This window comes from Talpa occidentalis, unplaced genomic scaffold (assembly GCF_014898055.3).
Source record: "Talpa occidentalis isolate TD23 unplaced genomic scaffold, MPIMG_talOcc4v2.1, whole genome shotgun sequence".
Lineage (NCBI taxonomy): Eukaryota > Metazoa > Chordata > Mammalia > Eulipotyphla > Talpidae > Talpa > Talpa occidentalis.
The window spans coordinates 74,128,921-74,152,764 of record NW_026555331.1 but is presented as its reverse complement, the minus strand read 5'-3'; the positions used below and the strand labels follow the sequence as shown (position 1 = coordinate 74,152,764).

Here is a 23,844-nt window from a genome sequence, read left to right as displayed (position 1 = left end):
ATCAGTCTGCTTGTTCTGTTCCCCACTCTGTCTCTGGTGAATTCTCTCACCCTCCCGCACATCTGGCCTGGTCCCCCAGTTCTTGTATAAATATATAAATCTTTAAAAAAAATAAACATCTTACAATGCACAGGACAACAAGTATCAGTAGTGCCAAGGATGAACAAACTTCTGAAAGGACTTTACCTCCTGCAAGTTCTGGTCCATTTCCAGGAAGTAACAGGGATAGAAAACATGATTGCTACAGACTCTTCTAGAACTCAGTTGACACAAACTACCTGGCTGTCAGACTGCATGAAGTGGGCAGTGCACAGATTGATGCAGTCGCAGAGTCATGATTTGGAAGGCAGAACACTGCAATGATATCCTAGGGGAATTCAAGCAGGGATGCAGTTTTATCATCCTTCTAGCTTCGTTCATTGACACAATAAAATGTTTTGAGTCCCTCAGATTTTCCAGCACAGTGCCAGTTCTGACAGGAATTTATGTCCCAGAAGATGCAATGACACTTGGAAAAGACCCTCAAAGTCTGCAGTCTGTGTGCAGGATGTGTTCTTTCATCTGTCTTAATCTCATCCCCTTCCAAAGGTATCAAGACCCAAGACCAAGTATCAAGACCCAAGTGTCCAGCTTCTTTACAACTCTCCAACATATTATCTGATCTCCTTTCCAGGTGGGAATGCTAGTAGGTGGGGAAAGCTTTGGATATCTTATTGGTGAACCTGATAGAGGAACTATCATGCTAGGCCTTGGCATATGAAGGAAGGAAGGAAAGAAGGAGGGAGGGTGGGTGGGAGGGAAGGAAGGAAGGAAGGAAGGAAGGAAGGAAGGAAGGAAGGAAGGAAGGAAGGAAGGAAGGAAGGAAGGAAGGAAGGACCCAAAGCAGTGATAGTGAAGGCAAAGATAAACAGCTGGGACTACATCAAATTGAAGAGCTTCTGCACAGCAAAAGAGACAAAAACAAAAACAAAGAGAAACCCCACCGACTGGGATAACATTTTTGCACACAACACTAATGATAAAGGACTGATCACAAAAATCTACAACGAGCTGATGAGACTCAACAACAACAAAGAAAATAATCCAGTCAAAAAGTGGGCAGAAGAGCTAAAAAGAAATTTCTCCAAAGAGGAAATACAAATGGCCAACAGGCATATGAAAAAATGTTCAACATCTCTTGTCATCAGGGAAATGCAAATCAAAACTACCATGAGATACCATCTTACACCAGTGAGAATGAAAATGCATACATTGTGCAAAAATGAAAAATGATGTAAGAATTATATAAAATAAAATATTAAAAAATGGTTCATGTATTTTTAAAAAGTCAAGAATACATCTCTTAAGTATCTTAAGTCATATCTGAATCTCCTTGGAAATTTTCACATGACATGCAAGACAGAGCCAAAGGCAACCTATCTCCTCTCCCTCTTGAGGATTGCTTAAAAAGGAGTCCCCATTCCTGACACACCAGGGTGTTTATCCTTCAGGTGGCTGGAATAGAGGAAAGGTTGCAGTCTACCTTCTAATGCTAGCGGGGGGTTTCCAGTAAGATCCAGTGTGGTATTACTGGCACGTGGATTTATCAATGTCTGGTATATGCAGTCAGGCATATGGCTTATCGCTTTTGTTCTCAGTCATCTACTCATTCTAGGCACTTGTATGTGTGATGAATCTGGTGCCTGAGACCCTCTTGTAAAAAGAAATTGATTGGTACTCCTTATTAGAGTCAGACATATATGGACATGACTGATGTGCTTGCAAAGGAAAGCCAACAGAAAACAAAATCCCAGCAGGAAAGCTGGGTCCTCTGAAGTTATACAGTCCAGGATAAGCAGAAGAATGGCACAACAAACCAATGTGACCAACAGAGCCGCTGGGTCAGATGTGAATGAATGGGGTAACTTCTCCTAAGCCCAAAGGCAAATTCCCAAAGTGACTTTGCTAGTGTAGGGACTAAAGAACACTGAGTGAATTTCAAAAGTAGTTCCAATAAACGCTAAGGACCACAGCAACTCTGCTACTTCAAACATGCCAATTTGCAGTTTTGTTGTTTATAATTACGCTTATTTTACAAGATTGAATAATCTATTCATTTTAACAATTGTTACAGAAGTTATAGAGAAGGAACACTTTTGAGTTTAAAAAGTGTCTTATGAAAGACAGTGGAGATGGATTAGGGAAAAATTCCAACTGGGAGGATCTAAGAAGAGTCACAACTAAACCCATGCTTGTGTGAAAATCTTTTTTTGGTAGAAAGAAACCAGGGAGAGTCCAGCTATAGAAGTAAGTGCCAAAAACAGACAACACCCACTAGATGCTATTTTTCCTAAGGAACCTTATATCTGGAAATGGCCATGTCTCTGTGACCAATTCTTCCTTGTTCTTTCTGTGTATGTGTCTGGGAAGACTAAAGAGCAGTGTAGGTTCAGCTTATTTCTTAACACAACAAGAATGCTGTGTAATTCTTCCCATTGACTGTAGGCACAACTGCCAGATGTAATTCATACTCAGAACCTCACCTCCAGGCATAATATCCAGGTAGTATCTTTAGAATGCTTAAATGGGAAAAGATAGATGATTCAGAAAGTTTTCTGTGTCTGTGTGTTCAGTTCCACCTCAAGCTCAATATGGGCTATTCATCTAAGATTCTGGAATTCATTTTCACTAGCACGTTTCTTCTCTTGGAATCTCATATTCCTGGTTCTAGTAGGAGATTCTGGAAAAACGATAATTCTATTCTGGTATTTGGAAGAAAAGGGCAGTTCCTTTACTGCAAGCTAATCACAAATAAGTTTCAGTAACAAATTTCTCTGCCTTGTCTATGTTCCAGGTTCAGATTTAGTGGTCGTATCCTAGGCTTGGCCCTGATCCATCAATACCTTCTTGATGCTTTCTTCACAAGACCCTTCTATAAGGCACTCCTGAGACTGTAAGTATATTGCTGGAATGATTCTCCTAGCCCTGCCTGCAGGACAACAGGCACTGGCCTCCCTGGTGCTTCTAGCCTTTTTTTTTCTTTTTTTTTTGCCTGTTTTGCCCTAATCTTTCCTGTTAGGTTTTGTTTTTCTAACTGCTCAGAGAGAACATAAATTTTCCAGCATAATGAAAAAGCATTGGAGATTTTATGTAGGCATAGGAGAGGACTATTGTAACATCAAATAATGGTTATAAATCAGTTTATATAAGTAATTATAACATTACAATAATTGTATTAGGGAATTGATCTATCTTTAACTTAGTTGTTTTTTTTTTAAAGATTTTATTTATTTATTTTTGCATGGAAGAACTGGGATGTAAGCCAGAGGTACAAGGGGTGAGAGGACTCACCAGAGACAGAGTTAAAAGCAGAACAGGTGGATTGACTGAAATACACAGCTAAGAGGGGCAGCTGACGAGACAGGAGAGGTCTGCTGAGGCATATGTGGGTCAGCTCCCTGGCTAGGGAATCAAACTCGGATCATTGTAGTGATAATGCTGATAATTAATCCCTAGGCCACTAGGGAGCCCCCTCCCCCTGCCCACTCAGTTGTTTTTAAATTATAAATCTCTCCAATAATTATTTCATGTTTTTACTGTAAATATTTTAATATTCCTTTTCAAGAAATGAATGAATTAAAAATATTCATAAGTTTACTCAAAATTATCAAATTATTAGAATATCCATTTTGTTTTAGCCTAGAATGGTTTAACCATACTTTGGCATGAGATCAGGGCAACCACTTATTCAATAATTTTGTTTGTCTTTCTCACTTTGAATGTGCCAGGCCCTGTGATTTGAGTGACCTAGAATACTTGGATGAAGAATTCCACCAGAGCTTGCAATGGATGAAAGACAACAACATCACAGATATCCTAGACCTCACTTTCACTGTTAATGAAGAGGTTTTTGGACAGGTTTGTGGAATGTGGGGCTTGAAAGAGATCTTTTTTTTAATTATGTAAAATTCACCTGTGCACCATCACCATAGTCCCTGTGTTCTTCACAGCTTCGCCTTGATCTCTTTTCCTCCCTCTCCCCTGCAGAATGTCTCTGATTTATGGTTGTCTCTTTATTGTTGTTTGGTTTTGTTGTTTTTTTTTTCTTGTCACTATTTTTTTTTCCTTGATCCCTCATTTGGTTCCCCTATATTCCTCCTATAACTGAAACCATCTGATATTTTTCTTTTTCCTTCTGACTTATTTCACTGAGCATAATCCCTTCTAGCTCCATCCACATTGCTGTGAATGGCATCAATTTATCTTTTTTGATTGCTGAATAGCATTCCATTGTGTGTATATACCACATCTTCTTGATCCAGGGATCTATTTTTGGGTATTTGGGTTGTTTCCATGTCTTCCCTATTATAAATAATGTTGCAATAAACATAAGGGTGCAAGTGTCCTTTTGAATTAATGTTTTGTGTACTTTGGGTAGATCCCTAGGAGTGGAATTGCTGGGTCATATGGTAGCTCCATTTTTAGTAGTCTGAGGAACTTCCACACAGCTTTCCACAGTGGTTGGACCAGTTTGCATTCCCATGAATTCATTTTTCACCACATCCTCACCAACATTTGTTGTTGCGAGATTTTTTAATATGTGCCACTCTTACTGTGTAAGGTAGTATCTCATTGTGCTTTTCATTTGCATTTCTCTGATTATAAGAGAAGTTGAACACATTTTCATATACCCATTGACCATTTGCATTTCCTCTTTGGAGAAGTATATTTTAAGTTCTTATTCCCATTTCTTGACTGGATTGTTTACTCTTTTTGTTGAGTCATGTAAGGTTTTTGTGTATCTTAGTGATCAGTCTCTTGTTAGTTGCATGGAGTGCAAAAATTTTCCCCAATCCATAAGGTGTCTCTTTGTTTTGGTTACTGTCTCTTTTGCTGTACGGAAGCTTTTTAGTTTTATGTAATCCCAGATGTTTATTTTTTCCTTCACTTTCTTTGCTTTTTTGCTTTGTATGTCATGCAGTGTTTTACCTATATTTTCTTCTATATATTTTATTGTTTCAGGTCTTATGTTCATTTCTTTTATCCATTTTGAGTTGATTTTTGTGTATGGTATGAGGTAGTGTTTTAGTTTTCATTCTTTTGCAGTTTTCCCAGCACCATTTATTGAACAAGCTGTCCTTGTTCCATTGTCTATTCTTTTTTTTTTTAAGATTTATTTATTTATTTATACAAACACTGGGTACAGTCAGAAGGGCGGGAGGGTGAGAGAATCCACCAGAGCCAGAGGGGAAAGCAGAGCAGGCAGATTGACGAAGTACACTGCTGAGGGGAGCAGCCGGCAGCAGAAGAGGTCTGCGTGCCATGTGGGACCCTCGCCCGTTGGCCAGGGATTGAGCCGGCACTGCAGAGGCTGCAGGCAGGTTCGCAGCCCAGTGCTCAACCGCTGCGCTACTGGGGAGGCCCCCATTGCATATTCTTTGCAGAACTTTTTCATCTTACAAAATTTATACTCTACAACTCCCCATTTCTACCTCCCCCAGCCCCTGACCTCCACCATTCTTCTTTATTGAAAGTAGAATATCTTTATTGATTTGACTATTTTAGATCCATATTATCTAGAGTAGTTATCTATGTGAATATTCATATGAGTAGAATCATACTTTGTTTTTTTGTGACTGTCTTTTTAATTGTCTTACATCGTTGTTCATTTTGGTACAGTAATTGCTTTCTTCCCTCAGGTGTAGTCCTCCCATCATCATATCATCATTGACCCATTACCATATTCCCTTGTGCTCTTCCCTCCCATTTTGACCCCCTTTTTCCCTATTCCTTGTTGTTTAGTTCAGATCTATGGTAAGCTTGAAAGTTGTCTTTTTCTTATCTTTTGTTTCATTTCTCATTCGATAGTAAGTGAAAAAGTGAAATCATTCAATATTAATATAAGTGAAAATCATTCGATAGGTGAAATCATTAGATATTAATCTTTTTCTTTCTGACTTGTTTTGGTGACTGTCTTATTTGAATTGACATAATGTCATCAAGGTTCATCCAAATTACAATATGTGACAGTATTTCCTTCCTTTTAGGCCTGAGTACTCTCTCATAATATGTATATACCACTTTTTTTTTTAACCCATTCATCTATTGGTGGACACCTTTAGGTTACTGCGAGTAATGTCGTTATATGTATATGAGTTCTTGCTCTCAATTCTTTGGGATATATATATGGAGAAAGTTGAAATTCTTAGACCATATGGCAATGCCATTTTGTTTTTAAACTAGAAAGCGAGGAATTTGATTCATTCAAAATATAATTCCAAAATATAATTCTTAAGGTAAACTTCCTTTAATAAAGCTTCCCATGTCTTCTTCCTCATTTTTCTTTCTATAACATGGATCTACTTTCTAGAGTTTTTTGGAACTCAAATGCAGTATGGATCAGGAAATGTCATAAGTTACACAATACATATAAAGGTATTTCTATTACGTGTACAACAATAAAAATAATTATTATCACTAAAATCTTTATATTTACTCTTCCAAAATGCATATATCTCATGTTATTGAATAAGATAAAGTTTTCCACTAGCACTTATATAACATTGAATCTCCTGGGTTACAGTTTCATCAGCACATACCATAGCCTAATTTACAGAGGTCCAAAAGTCCTTGGCATATGACAATTTGTAATAGGGCTCTTGTGAGAAATAAATTGGGGTGCTTTATAAGTACCTTGCATGAATAGTGAGAGTGTGCTGAGTCTAGGGGTAAGAGTGGAAGTATCTTTATACCACGACTTCCAGGTTGTGTTAAGTATCTTTATATAAACACATCTCTGAAGAAAAATATATATTTGAGAATTATTTTCTCCTTACAGCTATGGAGACCACATTTATTTATTTATTTTTAAAGATTTATTTATTTATGCAAGCACTGGGTACAGTCAGAAACGTGGGAGGGTGAGAGAATTCACCAGAGCCAGAGCAGAGAACAGAACAGGCAGACCGACGAAGTACACTGCTGAGGGGAGCAGTGGGCAGCAGGAGAGGTCTGTGCGCCATGTCTGCCGCCATCCCCCGGCAGCCGGGGATCGAACCGGCGCTGTAGAGGCTACGGGCAGCTTCACAACCCAGCACTCAACCGCTGCGCCACCGGGGAGGCCCTGGAGACCACATTTAGATGAGTTTTAGAATCTCACTTAGCTATCCTGTCACATACTAAATGGATGTTTAAACTATACCATTCCTTGTGCATGCCTGCCACCAGTGTATCCTTTATGTTTGTCCTATAGTAGAGGATAAATTTGTAAAATAAAAGCAATTATTTAGCAAATTTTATTGAGAAAATTTTTTTTAAAAAAAATTAAAAAGTTACATCTCTAGTCTAACTAAAATAATGTCCACCCATCAATAGAAATAGAGGGGTTTTTTTTATTTTTAATCTTGCAGTAAGGAATACTGCTGCAGTATATCAATAAAATACATTAATATAACCAAGCAAAAGTTCTTTTTAAATTCTGCACTGCAAAAAATATGCCATAAACAAAGTAAAAATGGCATAATAACACATAATAATGTATAACACAGGGAAAAAGCTATTTCCTTCAATATAGAAAAGGCTTCCACCAATCAATAAGAAACATTCACTAACACAATAGAAAATTATCAAAGAATAGAAATAGTTTCCTGAAAACTACTCAACCTCTTTCACAATTAAAAAAAAAAAAAAAGCAAAACAGTAGATTAGCTTCCTTTTTGCTGGAACAACAATCTTCCAAATATTTGCAAAAATGACCAACACAAACAGAAAGTGGAAAGGCACCCACTATCTGTCCTCTAGGCCTTCTAGAAAACTTAGAATTGTTTCTTGGGCCACAGACATGTAAATCTACCAAAAAATGAAGTTGGTATTGTAGACATCGCTTCAAGAGAATGATTCACAAATAATGCATGGCATTCCTGGAAGAGTATACAATGGTATCAACATGCAGCTGGCATCTCTGTAAACAAACAGGTTAAGGGCAAGAATCTTGTCAAAGGAATTAATGTACGTACTGAGCATATAAAGTATTCTATGAGTTAAGAAAATTTCCTGAAACGTGAACGAAAATGATTAGAAAAAGAGGGAAGCCAAAGAAAAAGGTACTTGTGTTTAACTGAAACATCAGCCTGCTATACTCAGAGAAGCACATTTTGTGAGAGCCAGTGGAAAACAGACTGAGCTATTGAAATCCATTCCCTATGAATTCATGACCTACTTGCTATAAAAAATAAAATAGTGTCAGGGCAACCCCAGGGGTGCCATCTTTTTTTTTTTTAAGATTTATTTATTTATTTACACAAGCACTGGGTACAGTCAGAAGCACGGGAGGGTGAGAGAAATCACCAGAGCCAGAGCAGGGAGCAGAACAGGCAGACAGACGAAGCACACTGCTGAGGGGAGCAGCGGGCAGCAGGAGAGGTTTGCGCACCATGTGGGACCCTCCCCAGCGGCCGGGGATTGAACCAGTGCTGCAGAGGCTGCGGGCAGCTTCACAACCCAGAGCTCAACTGCTGCCACCGGGGAGGCCCAGGAGTGTCATCTTTTAAAAGATTTCCCCCCAGGGGAAAATGCGTGTGAGTTCTCACTCACATTTTTAAGAACATAGGGCAAGACACAAAAGCAGGCACTCAGGAGAAAAAAAAAAATAAATGTTTACTTACAAAAGGAATAAAAAAAGGAAGAACAGAAAACAGGCAGGGAGAGAGGTAATTTGGTCAACACATCCTACCCATAAAGCCATCTGAACTGAGAAACCAGGACAAGTCAAAAGGAAGAAAAACAAGAGAGACCAAACTCCTGTGTGTTCAGCTGTATACCAAACATGACTGCTTAACTCTCCCACCTACTTCCCTGCAACCCTCCCAATCACAAAGTCAGAGTCATGGCATGCTGGGAGTTGTAATCCTCTGCACCTGTGATCTCTTCAACTTGAAGGTCAGGATGAAGTCCATAAAAACATCATGTAGTGATATTCATTCAGGGCATCATTCATGGTCTCAGAGTTTGCTCCTTATTGTTCCCCCAAACAAAATATCCTCTGAACTATTAAAAAATTAATTAATTAAAGCTATCATGAGATACCATTTTCCCTTCTGTGACTGTCAGAAAAGTATTCTATTTTGGAGATGGTATAGAGAAAAAGGAACAGGTGTGTAGTTTGGTTCACTATATAGAATGCACCATTGTGATATCTGTCCATATTTTAACTCAGCATCCACATCTAGAAATTTGCCCTACAGATATATTCACACCAAATTGAAATAAACTAATGTATTGGGATCTTCATTGTAGCATAGAGGATAATTGCAAAATATCTGAAATCAAAATGCCCAGGGATAGAAAATTGACTAAATAAATTATGATACATTCACATTATGGTGAGTGGAAAAGTGGGCTATTTAGCTAGCAAAACTTATAAAATACCCAGTCCATCAATTTACATATAAATCATAAACAATAAATGAAGTATTACCATAAGAAGCAAAGAAAGAATCACACAGATCAAAATATGTTTCTTGTTTATAAAACAGAAAAATCTTTCTGTTTTTCCACAAGGTCACAGAAAGGGAGTTAAAATCTGGAGGAGCCAACACCCAGGTCACAGAGAAGAACAAGAAAGAGTACATCGAGAGGATGGTGAAATGGCGGGTAGAACGTGGTGTGGTGCAACAGACTGAGGCTCTGGTGCGGGGTTTCTATGAGGTGAGGCCCAGTCCTGGCTGAGGAAAACATGATGCAAGTTTCAGGCCAGTGGCCTTCATCCCTGGACACAGATTGTAAAGCTAAGAGAGAATAAGAACTAAAAGCAGGCAGAAGGCTCATCTCCACTCACCAGAGTACAAAAGAACTATTTAAATTAGATGGATAGGAGGCAGGTCAGAGTTTTCTGGAAACCCAACACTTTTGGGAGGCGAAAAATGCTCTCACAAAATTGGTGTTTGTATTGACCTGGTTTGCCAGAAGTGCGAACATCCTGCATTTCCTGTCAAGATATGTGCAGGTGGTGTTTCCTATTATTCAAAGAAACAAAAAATAAGTGAAGAGTGTATTATCTACTCTTCCTAGATTTTTATTTCATTAGTGTCATTTTGTGCCATATAATCTATATTAGGGTGGTAAATCAAAAGGACAGGGATAACTGCCAGCCTTTCTGTACACAAAAAGTTGACATCCTTAAACTTTTCCAGTTTAGAAACAGAAGGTTGTGAATATTTTCTCAGGGTTTGTACTTTGCAAGATTTTCTTTTCTGAACCCCTAGGTTTTTCTAGGCTGCCAAATAATCAAATAAGTGCCAGATTAATCAGAGGAAAAAAAAAAAAAAAGAGGTTCAATGATAACGTGTACATTCCGTATACATGGGTGAGACCCAGCATGACTAACTGATCCACCTGGCTTCATCTGCCATCTTAAATAGCTTAGCTAAGACAGGTGACTTGGGGGTTGGGGAGAGTGAAGACCAGTTAGGTAAGTTACCTGAAAACATAATAGATAAAGTATTCAAATTTAAGTACTGCTCTCTCCATTGAAAAGAAATTAGGAAATTACATCTTGGAAGAGGCCTAACAGAGAGAAGTTTACACGTATCAGTCTCTGGCAAAATATGACTTTTGTCAAGAAGACATATTTGTGGGTGACAGATTTTTCTCCCCTATGCCTGGTGTGATGGAAAGCAGCATGGGTCACTGTCACCCACAACTGGTTTGATTGAAGAGGTACCATGGTAGATGTTTACTTGTACTTGATACATTTGATAAGGAGATGTAAAATCTAAGTTCAGAACCCTAACAAAGCAGCTCCTTCCAGATCTTCAGGGGAGAAAGTAAGTGTGGGGATAAGAGAAGGAAAATGTAGTCATTTTAACTTTAATGTTCATTCCTTGGAAATGAGTCATAATTTTGTATAAAAAAAGATACTTTTAAAATGAAGCCATGCTATTAGCTATTAAGTGACTGCCTTATCACCACTAGCATGCTATGATATTTGGAAACTTAAATGTGTCCATAGAGAAATCTGAGTCAAATTTTTTCATAACGTTCTGAGAGGGAATATCAGAGGGAGCGGCCTTTTTTCAGTTCCCAGCTCATAAACAGGTTGGGTTTCAAAATGTTTTATCATGATTTTGAACTTGAACATGGGAGAAAAGTTTGTAAATGATGGTCAGTTTCCCACCTTAACCCACAGAAATAACTATAAGGAATAGAGATTTTCAATGTGGTTGGACCTATATCCTGTAACCTAAACTGTATTTCAGGTTGTGGATTCTAGACTCGTGTCTGTTTTCGATGCCAGAGAGCTGGAGTTGGTGATAGCTGGCACAGCAGAAATCGACTTAAATGATTGGCGGAATAATACAGAGTACCGGGGAGGTGAGCGAGCAGGCCTTGAGATGGTACAACTACCACAGATACAGTTTATCACTTAAACATTTTTTATTGATGTGAAATTGACATAATAAAATTAACTTTTTAAATGAACAATGCAGTAACATTTAGTATATTCACAATGTTATGCAACCTCCACTTCTAACCAGTTTCAGAGAATTTTCATCATTAAAAAAGAAACCGTTCCTCCATTTCCTCCCTCCTCCTGGTCCTGGCAACCTACTCTGGGATTTGATATAAACAGAGTCAAACAATAGGTGGCACTTTCTTGCCTGGCTTTTTTCACTAATCACACTGTATTGTGCTTTGTCCAAGCTGTAGTGTGCCTCAGTGCTCCATTCCTTTTTTGCTCAATTTATTCAATATTATATATACTATTTCATCACTTTTTGAAGATGACAAAAATTTGAAATTGCTTCAATACCTGTTCCTTTACATGCCTTACTCTACTTTCTAAGCTGAATTTCACTTTAGGTGATAGAAACTCCTGTTAGTCTCTGGTTCATGAGGTATAGGTTCTTTATTAAGACCACCACCTTGACATAGACCCACCATCAACAGGTCAGCTCCTGAAATGGGTTATAATCTGACAGACAAGTGTATCCCACTTCCTGTAGAACTGGAGCCCTCTTCACCTCAATACTGGGGTGCCATGACAGGATTTTTCTAACTGTTGTCTTTCCAGACTTAATTTCTAAGCCCTTCACCTTCACATACTAAAGTAGTTTTCCTGAAACTTCATTTTTATCAGAACACTTCCTTATCTACAAAATAAACTTCTTATTATTTATTGAAGAGGTCAATGAAAATTAATTTTACCCTCTAAACTTTTTCTTTATCATGTATAACATTATAGAGGACCCCCAATTAATACAATAAAGAAAGAATGAAAGAATGAGGGGAAGCTTCATCATCTCCCCTTATCTCCCAAGTGTATGCTCAGCTGTAAGAAGTCTCTAGAGACCACTAGGTCATTCTTTGTGTCAAGTCAAAAGGAACCAAATCTGTCCCACAATTGAGGCCCTCTGAGTTCCTGAGCAAGTTTCCTTTCAGTCCTTATGAGAACACGTTCTATACTAGAACACCCTCCACAATAGTTACTTGCTGTTCCCTGCATATTTCTTCCTTGATCTTTTATTCTTTATTTCCTTACTAGAAATGTCTCCTTTCTCTCCTCCATTCACACAAATTTGTACATGTTTCACTCTCACCTCACTTCCTTTACAACGGTTTCTGAGTTTCTACCCCAGACCATGTTGATTTCTCCCATCTTTGAATACCTCTTGCATTTGCAATAACTGGTGAATTAGTTGCCTTAATTGATGCTCACTTGGTCACTCAACTTTCACGCACCCCTTTTCTCTATACCCAGTGTTGATCCAGACCATCTACTCCAGGGGAACCTATGGTAGTCAGAGAGCCCGCATCTCTTCTTCACCAAGTTGGTCCTTTCCTCCAGCCATCAAGTCCTAGGCTCTGCCATTGAATGTGACTGTCAAGAGTTAAGACATAATAACAAAGAAAATATGATGAAATATTAATTCTGAAAGGGTTTGTCTCCTAAGGATCCCAAAGACCTCTTCCAAACTTAGCCACTCCTTAACTATGTTTATATGAGGCAGGAAAGCGAGTTGGGCTCCCAATTGCTTACAGGAAATAAACATCTCTAAGGACAGACCTCTATAAAAATGGCTATTTTATAAATCTACTTTTGTTTTAAAATATGACTTAGTTATACAAATTGTTTTACATCTATCTAATGGTCATCATTAAAGAAATCAGCAGATCAAAAGTAGTCACTCATTCATTTTATACCTGATGTGTATTTTTCTCCCTATACTCCTTTCTTGTTTCTCTACAACTTTTCTTTCTTCTTCTTTTCACTCTGCTCAGGTTATCATGATGGACATCTTGTGATCCGCTGGTTCTGGGCTGCAGTGGAACGCTTCAATAATGAGCAGAGACTAAGATTACTTCAGTTTGTCACAGGAACATCAAGTGTGCCCTATGAAGGCTTTGCAGCCCTCCGAGGAAGCAATGGGCTTCGGCGTTTCTGCATAGAGAAATGGGGGAAAATTACATCTCTCCCCAGGTACATACGGAGCTCCTGCCAACCTTTGGGAAACCTGCTGAAGAGGGCCAAGTATACCTTATTATTTGAGCTTGGGTGATCATCTGTTGGGATGGAATTGTTTCCTGCCACCCAAAGTATAGTTTTATAACTTGTTAGTGAAAGGTGTAAGGCAGAAATCTCTGGGAGCTGACTTTAGAGCATATTCTTAGTGGGCTTTTTCGGTTTTTGTTTCATTTTGTTTTGTTTTGATGATTAACTGTGTTTGGAAAATAGTATCATGGGCTGTAGTACCATGGTCCATGGGCATGCTTATGTACAAATTCCAATTTAATTTAAACCTGAAAGGGGGGATTGGGGGGAAAGGCTATTAGTGAAAAGAGACTACAAGCCCAAAGTAGTCCTTTTAGCATTGTATCTGTACTTAAATGGCCTATCAGTTGCTCTCCATAGGATAGTTATTCCTGTACATGTCACATTTCTCTTACTGTGTTTTAAAATATGTGAGAATGAGACCATATGTATCTCAGATCTCTACAGTAACTTCCATATAGTACGTTACTGAGGAATTCATTATGAGATAAATGCAGGAAAAAAAGGCACTGGGGATCCAGGCAATTTAACAGAATTAGTTCCTTATGCCATGAGCTTTAATCCCAATGTTTCCTGAGTCCTTTCTATTCTTTTAGGTAGCTTATTCATCCTGATCAGTAAAATGAGAAACACTAAAGAGTTACTTCTATATAAGCATGACTGTAATAAATACTATTCAATGAACAGAAGAAAAAATTGATGCAAACTATTTTATTACACTATGCCATTTTTAATTATAAAAGAAAATTTGCATTTAATTCAGCTCTATTTCTATATGACCTCCCAGATACCTTTGCTAAATCCTTATTGTAGAAGGATTTACTGAGCTGTGGTATTCATCTAGCTTCCCCAGACTTACTAGTGTCCTGTAGAAAATATACCTGATATTGTTGATCATTAAGGAGTCCGGGAAACTGCATGCCAACTGGTTAATATCAGCCTAAAGTCTTGTCATAATTTTCATCTCTGCCTTCACTCACTTATTTCAGTGGACTTTCAGTGCTCATTTGCAAGGTTCTGCTGACCTACTTAATTAAGTCTAGCAAGAAAATAAGACAAAAAGGCATGATTTCCATTTGTCTAGTTTAATGATAGATTTGGAAGATGAGTTACTTGGAAACATTCTTCTTTTGTTTTAGATAAATAAGTTTGAATCACCATTTGATGATAGCCTCCCCTTCTAGTTGCATCTTGTGTGTGATACAAACATGTACCTGTCACAAAGAAACTTACAGTTTGGGAACACAGGCTGATTGTAATTAATTATATCAGAAAGTAGAATCACAAAAACAAAAAGAAGGGGAGGTAAAAGCAAGGTGCTGTGAGAATGTAGAACAGACACCTATCCTGATTGAGTTGTAAGGAGAAGATGCCCTAAAGAAGCTGGCATTTGGGTGAGCATTGACAGACAAGGAATGGTGAAGGGGGATTATAGAATGAGGTGGTAGCAATGTATTGGTTTAACATTTTAATGAGTAACTTGGGAAAAAAAAATGAGGCAACAAAAAGATCAATTGTGTAGATAATACAAATTAGAGGGACACATAGTGATTGGCACAAGTCCAAATCCAAAATTATCTAGAACCCCCAATTAACACCAACAGAATGAAGTTTGATCTGGTGTGATTAAAAATCCATTTGGCATTCCAAATTAACATTTGCACAAATAAGAGTCAAGGGTGATTCATTTGCCACTGAGGGTCTTAAGTACTCATATATGTGACACAATTCCTAAAATCATTATGGCAATCATGGTTGTAGTGTTAAAAGAATTTTATTGTTAAATAATGATTCATAATATTGGGAAAAAGTTTGTATGTGATCCTCACAACATCCAGCCCTTGAGGTGAACAAAGCATGTGTTATTACCCCCGTTTTACTGATGAGAAAACTTAGGCTCAAAAGGTTAACTAACTTTCCCAAGATAGTAAAGCTAATAGTTCCCATGCTTACTCCACCACCTCCCTCTCCTAACCCAGGAGCACTGGGTCCTGGGCACAGGGAGTCAGGTAAACAGGTGCCCTATACTGTCAGAATCACATCTGGAGGGCAACAAGCACTTAGGAATGTTGAATCAAATCATAGTTTTATTATGTTCATTTATTCTAAATCATAAACTATAATTTATTTGAGAAAATTAACTATGACTGTAGGTAAATATAACAAAAGCAACTCTTGAAGAAACTCCAGGTGTTCAGACGAGGTCTTAAAGTGGTTTCATTTGTTAATGTTTTCAATTTATGCCTAGAAATTATCTTTTACAGAATTAATTTGGTCCCAACTCTTTTGTAAAGAGCATTTTGTAAAGAGCATTTACTGTAGCATTTCCATCCATAAGTCTCAGTTAAAATGATCTGAGAAAGAAAATAAGAAGATGATGTCCTCTCATGTTTCACCCCTGGTTTATTCAACCAGTTCCAAAGTTAACAATTGGGATTTTTCTGTCCCACGTAATTTGCTTAACCATAGTCCAGGGTATAATTAGGTCTCAATCTTTGTAACCAAAAAGGATGACTGTAATTGCCATCCTACTGAATTTTACTGACTTCTACTTTCATAAAAACAAATACATTGAGTTAAAATATTTGAGTCCTTTTCTTCTGAAATCAATATGGGCTTGTTTAAATCTAATTTTTTTTAATCTAAAAAAAAAATGAGACCTCTGTTAAGCCCTTTGTATTTTTGTATTTCTTCCAACTTAAGTTCTTAAGGCCTAAGGCCAAATATTTCACTGTCCAATGAATGCCCTTAGAGCTTGGGGGTGGGGTGGGTAGAGGTTGGGAAAGTTGGACACAATGAAGAAGCTGTTACCAGGAGGAGGAATGGATGCTGTGAGGCAAAAACACTGACATCCTCCCCAATTTTCCCTGTGCAGAAAACATACCTTCCTGTTCCTCTTTCCAACCTTCCCATGTCCCAAAAAATATTCCCCATAACTCAAGTGCTACCTTAGTCTGATCCAGGACTCTGAAAACAAAGGTATAAATAAAATAAAATTTCTATGGGGATATTATAATTAAAATATTAGTTTAGTACCCTAAATGAAATTCGAATGGAGGGAGAATAGCTTTTTGATTAGTGTTTTTGGTTATTTTATTTATTTATATTTATCTTTGGTTAGTGTTTTGTTTAGTACATAGGTTTGTTGTGTTATACTTTATTGTTTTATTTTAGTGCCCTTTTCTTTACTGGCTGGTTCCTCAAAACACCCTTTTAATAACCCACCCATTCTAGAGAGAAAAAGACACTAAATTAGCCTCTAGCAGCACCCATTCATCTTTCTCCCTACTTTGGTACAGGACTCAGCATCAACCAGATTCCATAAAAACACAGAATTTGTGACAGGGAGCAGCTGGTCAGTCAATTTGAATTTCCACAAGAGAAAGATGTGTGTCCTGGGCCTCAGGCTGATGACTAAGCTGAACTCTGGGCAGGTGACATGACAATGCTCCCGGCATCTAGAGAGGACTATCCCACAACTTAGCTGTTCTTGGAAATGCAGCACTTCAGCCTCAGTATAGATCTGTAGCACTGGCAATTGTCAAGAAGTCAAACTGTATTCAAGGCACATATGAAAATAAGGCATTCGATATTAGAATTCCAGGGCATCTATTGTCACTTCAAAATCAATTTACTTGTTTGTTTATGAGATCCTGAAATCAGAACTGAGCAAGGAGACTTGGGAATATGAACCTTTAATGCTAATTCTGTTTCTGCCTCCTGCACTGAGCACACCTAAGTTCATATCTTTGTTATAAAATAAAGCTGTTACCATGGAGCTTATCATTGGTTTTCATATAATTCTTGCATAGTGTAGTTTGCTTACAAGTGCACACCACATGTTTCTAGTTATTCCACTTCCTTAATTGATCTATTCATGTCTATAAGCCTATGGTTCTTAGCTTGCAATGTTTTATGGTGGTCCAAAATCATGGTTCTACTCACTTTTTATTCACAGCTTCAGACTGATCACAGATATGTCCAAACCAGTCATATCATTGAAACAAACACCTTTACCAATCTTTTCTCCCTCATTCAGGGCACACACATGCTTCAATCGATTGGATCTTCCACCTTATCCCTCATACTCCATGTTGTATGAAAAGCTGTTAACAGCAGTAGAAGAAACCAGCACCTTTGGACTTGAATGAGGAAATGGAAACTCACCTGATGTTTTCCTGGCCAGTGACATCACCCTTTCTGGGATTATCCTCCTCCCCCTCTTCCCCCAATCGACTCTCCTTTGATTTTGGTATTCCATGATTTTTATTTTCAAACCAAATCAGGATTGACAAAAGCTGTGCATGAAAAACTGCCTTCTTCTAAGATCTAACCTTCAGGCTTATCTCTTCTACTTTTAATGAATTGCTAGCCTGTATGCAATATTGAAAAAAAAAAAACAGCTGTCTCAAGGTGTGTATATCTCCACATACCTCCATTACTAACAATGAAATATGAATGCAAGTTATGCTTATACTTGACCAAATGGTAATAAATGTTTACTTCCATTTATATAATTTAAGGGAAATTTTGAGCATTAAGCATTCCAAGCTTTTATATGCCCATATCTTCTAAGCAAAGTTACCATTTTTTATAATTTCTAACAACCACTTCAGAACTAAGAGCTGATCAACTCTTTTTCTCCCACACTATTTTTTCCCTGTGCATACTATACGCTCAAAAAAATAGTAGTGACAGACAGAAAGTTTTGTATATTTACTCATGATTCCTATGTGGGACTAGTCTAGACATATGGTGCAAATATTACACTTTCCAATAAATAACAGCAAGATGCATATGTCTGCTGATACAATGCAGTGTACTACAATGGCTGTGTGGATTATGATTTTTAACTTGCGTTCAGACAAGTCTAGGAGCAGGAGAATCCCCTAGTGCCACACAAGAAGGGCAAACCTGTGCACATGACCAAGAAGGAGCTCTCATTATGTAGCATAAAGGGTGAAACTTCTGCCCATTGTGTTGAAAAGAATATGATAAGCAAAGATAAAGCAAAGAAGGACATGTTATGTTGGTTTGAATACCTTTGTTCTATTGCTGTTTTATTTTGCTTTGCTTTACAAAGGGAAAAAGAAATCTTATAACTTTTGTTAAAACCAGGTAATACATGCTCAGCAAACAAAATTTTATTTTAACTTTAATATTGTTTTTTATGCTGTGTTCAGTTTTTTCTATTAATCATGGCATTCAAATTCCTTCACATTTGACTATCTACAGGGGCTACACTAAATAGGAAGCTGCAGAGAGTGATGGTGCTTGTTAGATTCAAGGGCAATATAATACTTATCCATGGCAATCATCCTGAAATGGAGATCTAACACCCCAAAGGCACACTGACTTGTGTCAAAACTTCTTTGCATTCAGCATTCTCAAAAACAGTGTTTTCAGAAAAACATTTGCAATCTCCAAAGATAGCCTAACTTCTTGACAACATTTGGGATAAGCCCAAACATAATGGTCATTTGTTATTTTTTAAATTTGGTATCCATGTTGTCTAAAATATGTCATAAATGAAAGTGTTTTTCTTCATTGGGAAAAGAAGAGATGAAGGGGTTGTTAAAATGTCACATCATTTTTTTCCAATATATTAAAGCAAGGGAGAAATGTGAAGCATTTAAGACAGAGTTAATTTCATATGAAGCCATGCCTTGAAATCATTAATTGTGTTACCTGCACTCCAAAATAAAACATTCTTTTAGTAGGAATTCTTCATAATGCCCAATATCCCTTGCTGCTGTGTACCTGTTGTCAATGATAGAATATGTATTTAAAGTTGGCCTTCTTAAAAAGAAAATTTACCAAAATAGTATGGAGTATGTAATTACATAATATAGGTTTGAATTTTCCATAAAACCCAGTACAAATTTCTGCATCTTAAAAAGTAACAGATTCCAGATGATATCACAAGACAGTGACAAAAGAGGTTCTTGAGAGAAACATCTAACAATTAAACAGAAGGACACTATACCCAGAGAGTCCTGTGACTTGGGGAAAAACTGAAGCACTCTTTGGATCAGAGACCAACAGATTGCACAGAGGAGAAAGAGAAGAGAGTCACACTTCATTGAACAAGAAGTAGATGGAGAGAAACACCTAGAATGAGTTGTGAACTAGAGCAGAAGATACACACAGTATGCTGGCTCAGCCAGAGAATGGGAGACAAAGGAGATCCAAGTGGGGTGAAGGTACACACACTTCACCATGGGGAAACATGTTTTGAAGACCTGGTGTGCTCCACACAAACTGGATCCCTGATAAGAACAAAGTGCTCTTTGTAAACTATCCCTGTGACCACCATCAGGAAATATTACTGACTTCATGAATCACATTGACAGTGCACAGACAGCAGAATTTCATATTTGGAAATCCAGAGAGGAAGAATATCAGTTGTGCCACAAAGGTGAAAGAGCCCAAATCTGTGAGCACATTTGCACCAATTGCTGGACCCGTCCAGGCATCTCTCCCACTCTGCTGACTCCAAAACTGAAAAAACAGGTCTCTAACTCTGGAAATCAACAAGTGCCAAAAATAAATGAATTAATAATAAATAAATAAATAAATAAAGCCTGATTTGTGCTAACTGCAAGAAAAATAAAAGCAATGATCTCTCTTAAGTTATTCCTACAGATAATTTTTATAGGGAAATTTAATTCATCAAGATGGGCAGATAAAAGAATACAGCACATGGGACCTTGAGCCTTCAAAGTATTAAGCCATCACAAAGAGAACAACTCTCCAGAACCCAGCCACAAAAACATGGAAGCTTATATCTCCCTACCAAGTAGATCAAAACTGTTATAATAAAGAAAATTAAAGAAAGAGAAGATAATGCAGAAAGGCAAATCAATGAGATGCAAAAGAACTCGGAAAAGCTAATCAAAGAGATATAAGAAGATTCAGAAAAACAACAAATAAGCTCAACAATAAAGTTGATAAACAGAATGTATTTGAAGGGACCTCCCTGGTGGCACAGGGGTTAAACACAGCGCTATCAAGCTGCTGCCAGCTTGAGTTTGATCCCCTGCAACCAGGGAGCTAACCTACATGGTGCAGCAGACCTCTCCTGTTTCCCCTTCCACTCCCCTCAGCAGTGTATTTGGGTACATCTGCCTGTTCTGCTCCACACTCTGGTGAATCCTCTCACTGCCTGAACCTCTGACTTACACCCCAGTTCTTGTATGCATAAATAAATAAGTCTTTAAATAAAACTGTAAATAAATAAATAAAATAAACAGAAGGTAGAAGTTGAAGATTTAAATAAGAAAACAGTATAGATTCAGAATGTAAAGAATTCATTAATAACATAAATATTTCTAAAAAAAAAGAGCACTACAAGTAGAATAGACTATGTGGAGGATCTAATCAGTGGCCTTGAAGATAGTAATATGTGAAGGATCATTTGAAAGAAGATGTTTAAAAAATAAAGTACTTCAGAACTATCTGACACCACTAGGGAAGACTGGATAAAAATAATTGGTATCATAGAAGGGGAAGAGTGAGAGGGGGTAAGAAAGATACTATTGAAAGAATAATGAAGGAAAACTTCCCAAATCTGGGGAAGAAAGTAAATACACAAATCTGTGACACCAAAAGAGCACATGCTTATCTAAATCAACAATAAATAACAGCCTCAAATGAGATATTAACATCTGTAGACACTTAGGGAGAACTATACACCAAAAAAAGCTAAGTATACATTTTTCTCAAGTGCACATGGAATATGGTTCAGGATAGACCAATTGTTGGGTAACCAAAAAAATAAAAATTAAAAACCTGTTAATAAATTCATAAAAATTGAAAGTTTATCAGGTAACTTATCTGACCACAATGGCATAAACCACAAAAATAAAGTTCAAAAAAACCTTAAATATGTGGAGACTAAGCACACAAGCTACTTTATGACTACTGGGTTAGTGAGGAAATCAAAGGGGAGATTTAAAAATACTGACAGAAGAAGAAAACTGAAAACATGAGTTACCAGAACCTATGGGACAGTAAAAGCATCAATAAGAGGGAAGTATATAGCAATACAAACCTACATCAATAAATAAGAAAGACCTCAAAATCTAAACTTATACCTGTAGCAACTAGAGGAAGAGGAAGAAATGAAAACAAAATCCACTAGAAGGAAGAAAATTAGAATGGAAATAAGTGAAATAATAATCAAAAAAATAGTTCAAAAGTTAAATCAAAGGGATCAAAAAACAGACAAACTCTAATAAGTAGAATCAGAAATAAAGAGCAGAAGTTACAACAGCTCAAAACCCATAAACTGGATAGCCTAGATCAAATGGACAGTTTTTTAGAAGCATGCAATCTTTCAAGACTGAATGAGGAAGAGATAAAAAACAAGAACAAAAAATTAATTAATTAATTAATTAATTAATCAATTAAAAAACAAGAACAGACCATTTGCAAGCAAGAATGTTAAATAGTAATCAAAATTCTCCAAAATATAAGCCCAGGATCTGACACTTCATTTAGTGAAACCGAGGAAATTGAAAAAGAAGGAATGTTCCCAAACATGTTTTATGAGGTCAACATTACACTGATTCCAAAAGCAGACAATTACATCACAAGAAAACAACAAATCAATATTCCTCATGAAAAAAGATACAAAAATCCTCAACAAAATTATAACAAACCAAATTCAACAATAAATTGAAAAGATCATACATCATGACCAAATAATATTTAGTCCAGAAATGCAAAGATAGTTTGACATGCACAAATCAATCAGTATAATTCACCACTTCAAAAAAGAAAGATTAAAATATATGATTATATGCATAGATGCAGAGAAAGAACTTGATATGATTCAACATCCATTTATGAAAAAAATAAAACTTCCAAAAAGGAGAATAGAAGAAATATACTTCACAAAATAAGGCGATATATGACAAATCACAGCTAACCTCATACTCAATGGTGAAAATCTGAATGTTTTTCCTCTAACACCAGTTACAAGTCAAGGATGTCCACTTTCATCGCTACTATTCAACATAATATTGGAAATCTTAGAGAAATTAAGCAAGAGAAAGATATAATAAGAATCCAAAATGAAAAAGAAGTGACATTATCACTATTTTCAGATGGCATGATAGTATGTATAAAAAACTCTCAAAATCAGTTAAAAACTTATTAGGAACAGTAAATCAATACAGTGAAGTGACTGATACAAAATCAATATAGAAAAATCTCATTAATTCCTATAAAGGCAACAAAAAAGAGAAATAAATCAAGAAAAATACCCTTTGCAATAACATATAAAAGAATTAAATATGTAGGAATAAACTTAACAGAGATAAAAGAGCTATTCAATGATATAGTTAAAAGAAACAGAAGGCACAAGAAATGTAAAGATGTTCCCTGCTCATGGGCTAGAAGAATTAACATTACTAAAATGGCCATCTCACCCAAAACAATATAGGTTCAATACAATCCCTATCAGGATTTCAATGACATTCTTCAAAGAAATAGAGCAAACAGGGCCTCCCCTGGTGGCGCAGCAGTTGAGCGCTGGGCTGCGAAGCTGCGCGCAGCCTCAGCAGCACCAGTTCGATCCCCAGCCGGCCGCAGGGAGAGTGTCCCACATGGCGCGCAGACCTCTTCTGCTGCCCGCTGCTCCCCTCAGCAGTGTACTTCGGTCCTACTGCCTGTTCTGCACCCCCTGCTCTGGCTCTGTTGAATTCTCTCACCCTCCCGCGCTTCTGACCATACCCAGTGCTTGTATAGATAAATAAATACTTTAAAAAAAAAAAAGAAATAGAGCAAACATTTCTGAAATTTACATGGAACCACCAAAAAAGCCTGTATAGTCAAGATAATACTGACCTAAAAAAAAAAAAAAAAGGACAAAGAGCACACTCACACATTTCAATTATATTACAAAGCTTTTGTTATCAAAGGTGTTTAGTACTGTATTAAAAATAGACAGAGAGACCAATGCAATAAAATTTAGGGCCCAGAAATAAACCCACATTTACATGGACAGTTTTTCTATGACCAAGAGAACACAGAGGAGACACAAAAGTTTCTTCAATAATTGGTGTTGGGAGAACTGGACTGCTGTATACAAAAGAATGAAACTAGACCAATATTTCACACCTTACACAAAAACTAACAAAAATGGATTAAAATTTTGTACATAAGACCTGAAACCATAAAATATATAAAAGAAAAAGGAAAAACATCTATGACATTGACTTCAGGTATGTATTCAGTGACTTAACTCCAACAGTAGAGAGACAAAAGTGAACATAAACAAATGGAACTGCATCAAATTATAAAACTTCTGG

General features: G+C 37.1%; 1 protein-coding gene across 13 annotated transcripts in view; it reads left to right on the top strand.

The window, feature by feature from the left end:
- HECW1 (HECT, C2 and WW domain containing E3 ubiquitin protein ligase 1) overlaps positions 1-21,914 on the top strand; it is a 544,009-nt gene extending 522,095 nt beyond the window's left edge. For all 13 annotated transcript variants that reach the window (XM_054692293.1, XM_054692292.1, XM_054692290.1 and 10 more), the window contains 6 exons: positions 2,834-2,932; positions 3,768-3,897; positions 9,538-9,684; positions 11,235-11,349; positions 13,258-13,456; positions 17,568-21,914. In XM_054692293.1, the coding sequence (XP_054548268.1) occupies positions 2,834-2,932; positions 3,768-3,897; positions 9,538-9,684; positions 11,235-11,349; positions 13,258-13,456; positions 17,568-17,679 (802 nt within the window). In that variant the 3' untranslated portion in view covers positions 17,680-21,914. The remainder of the gene's footprint in view (positions 1-2,833; positions 2,933-3,767; positions 3,898-9,537; positions 9,685-11,234; positions 11,350-13,257; positions 13,457-17,567) is intronic.
- The last annotated feature ends 1,930 nt before the right edge of the window (positions 21,915-23,844 follow it).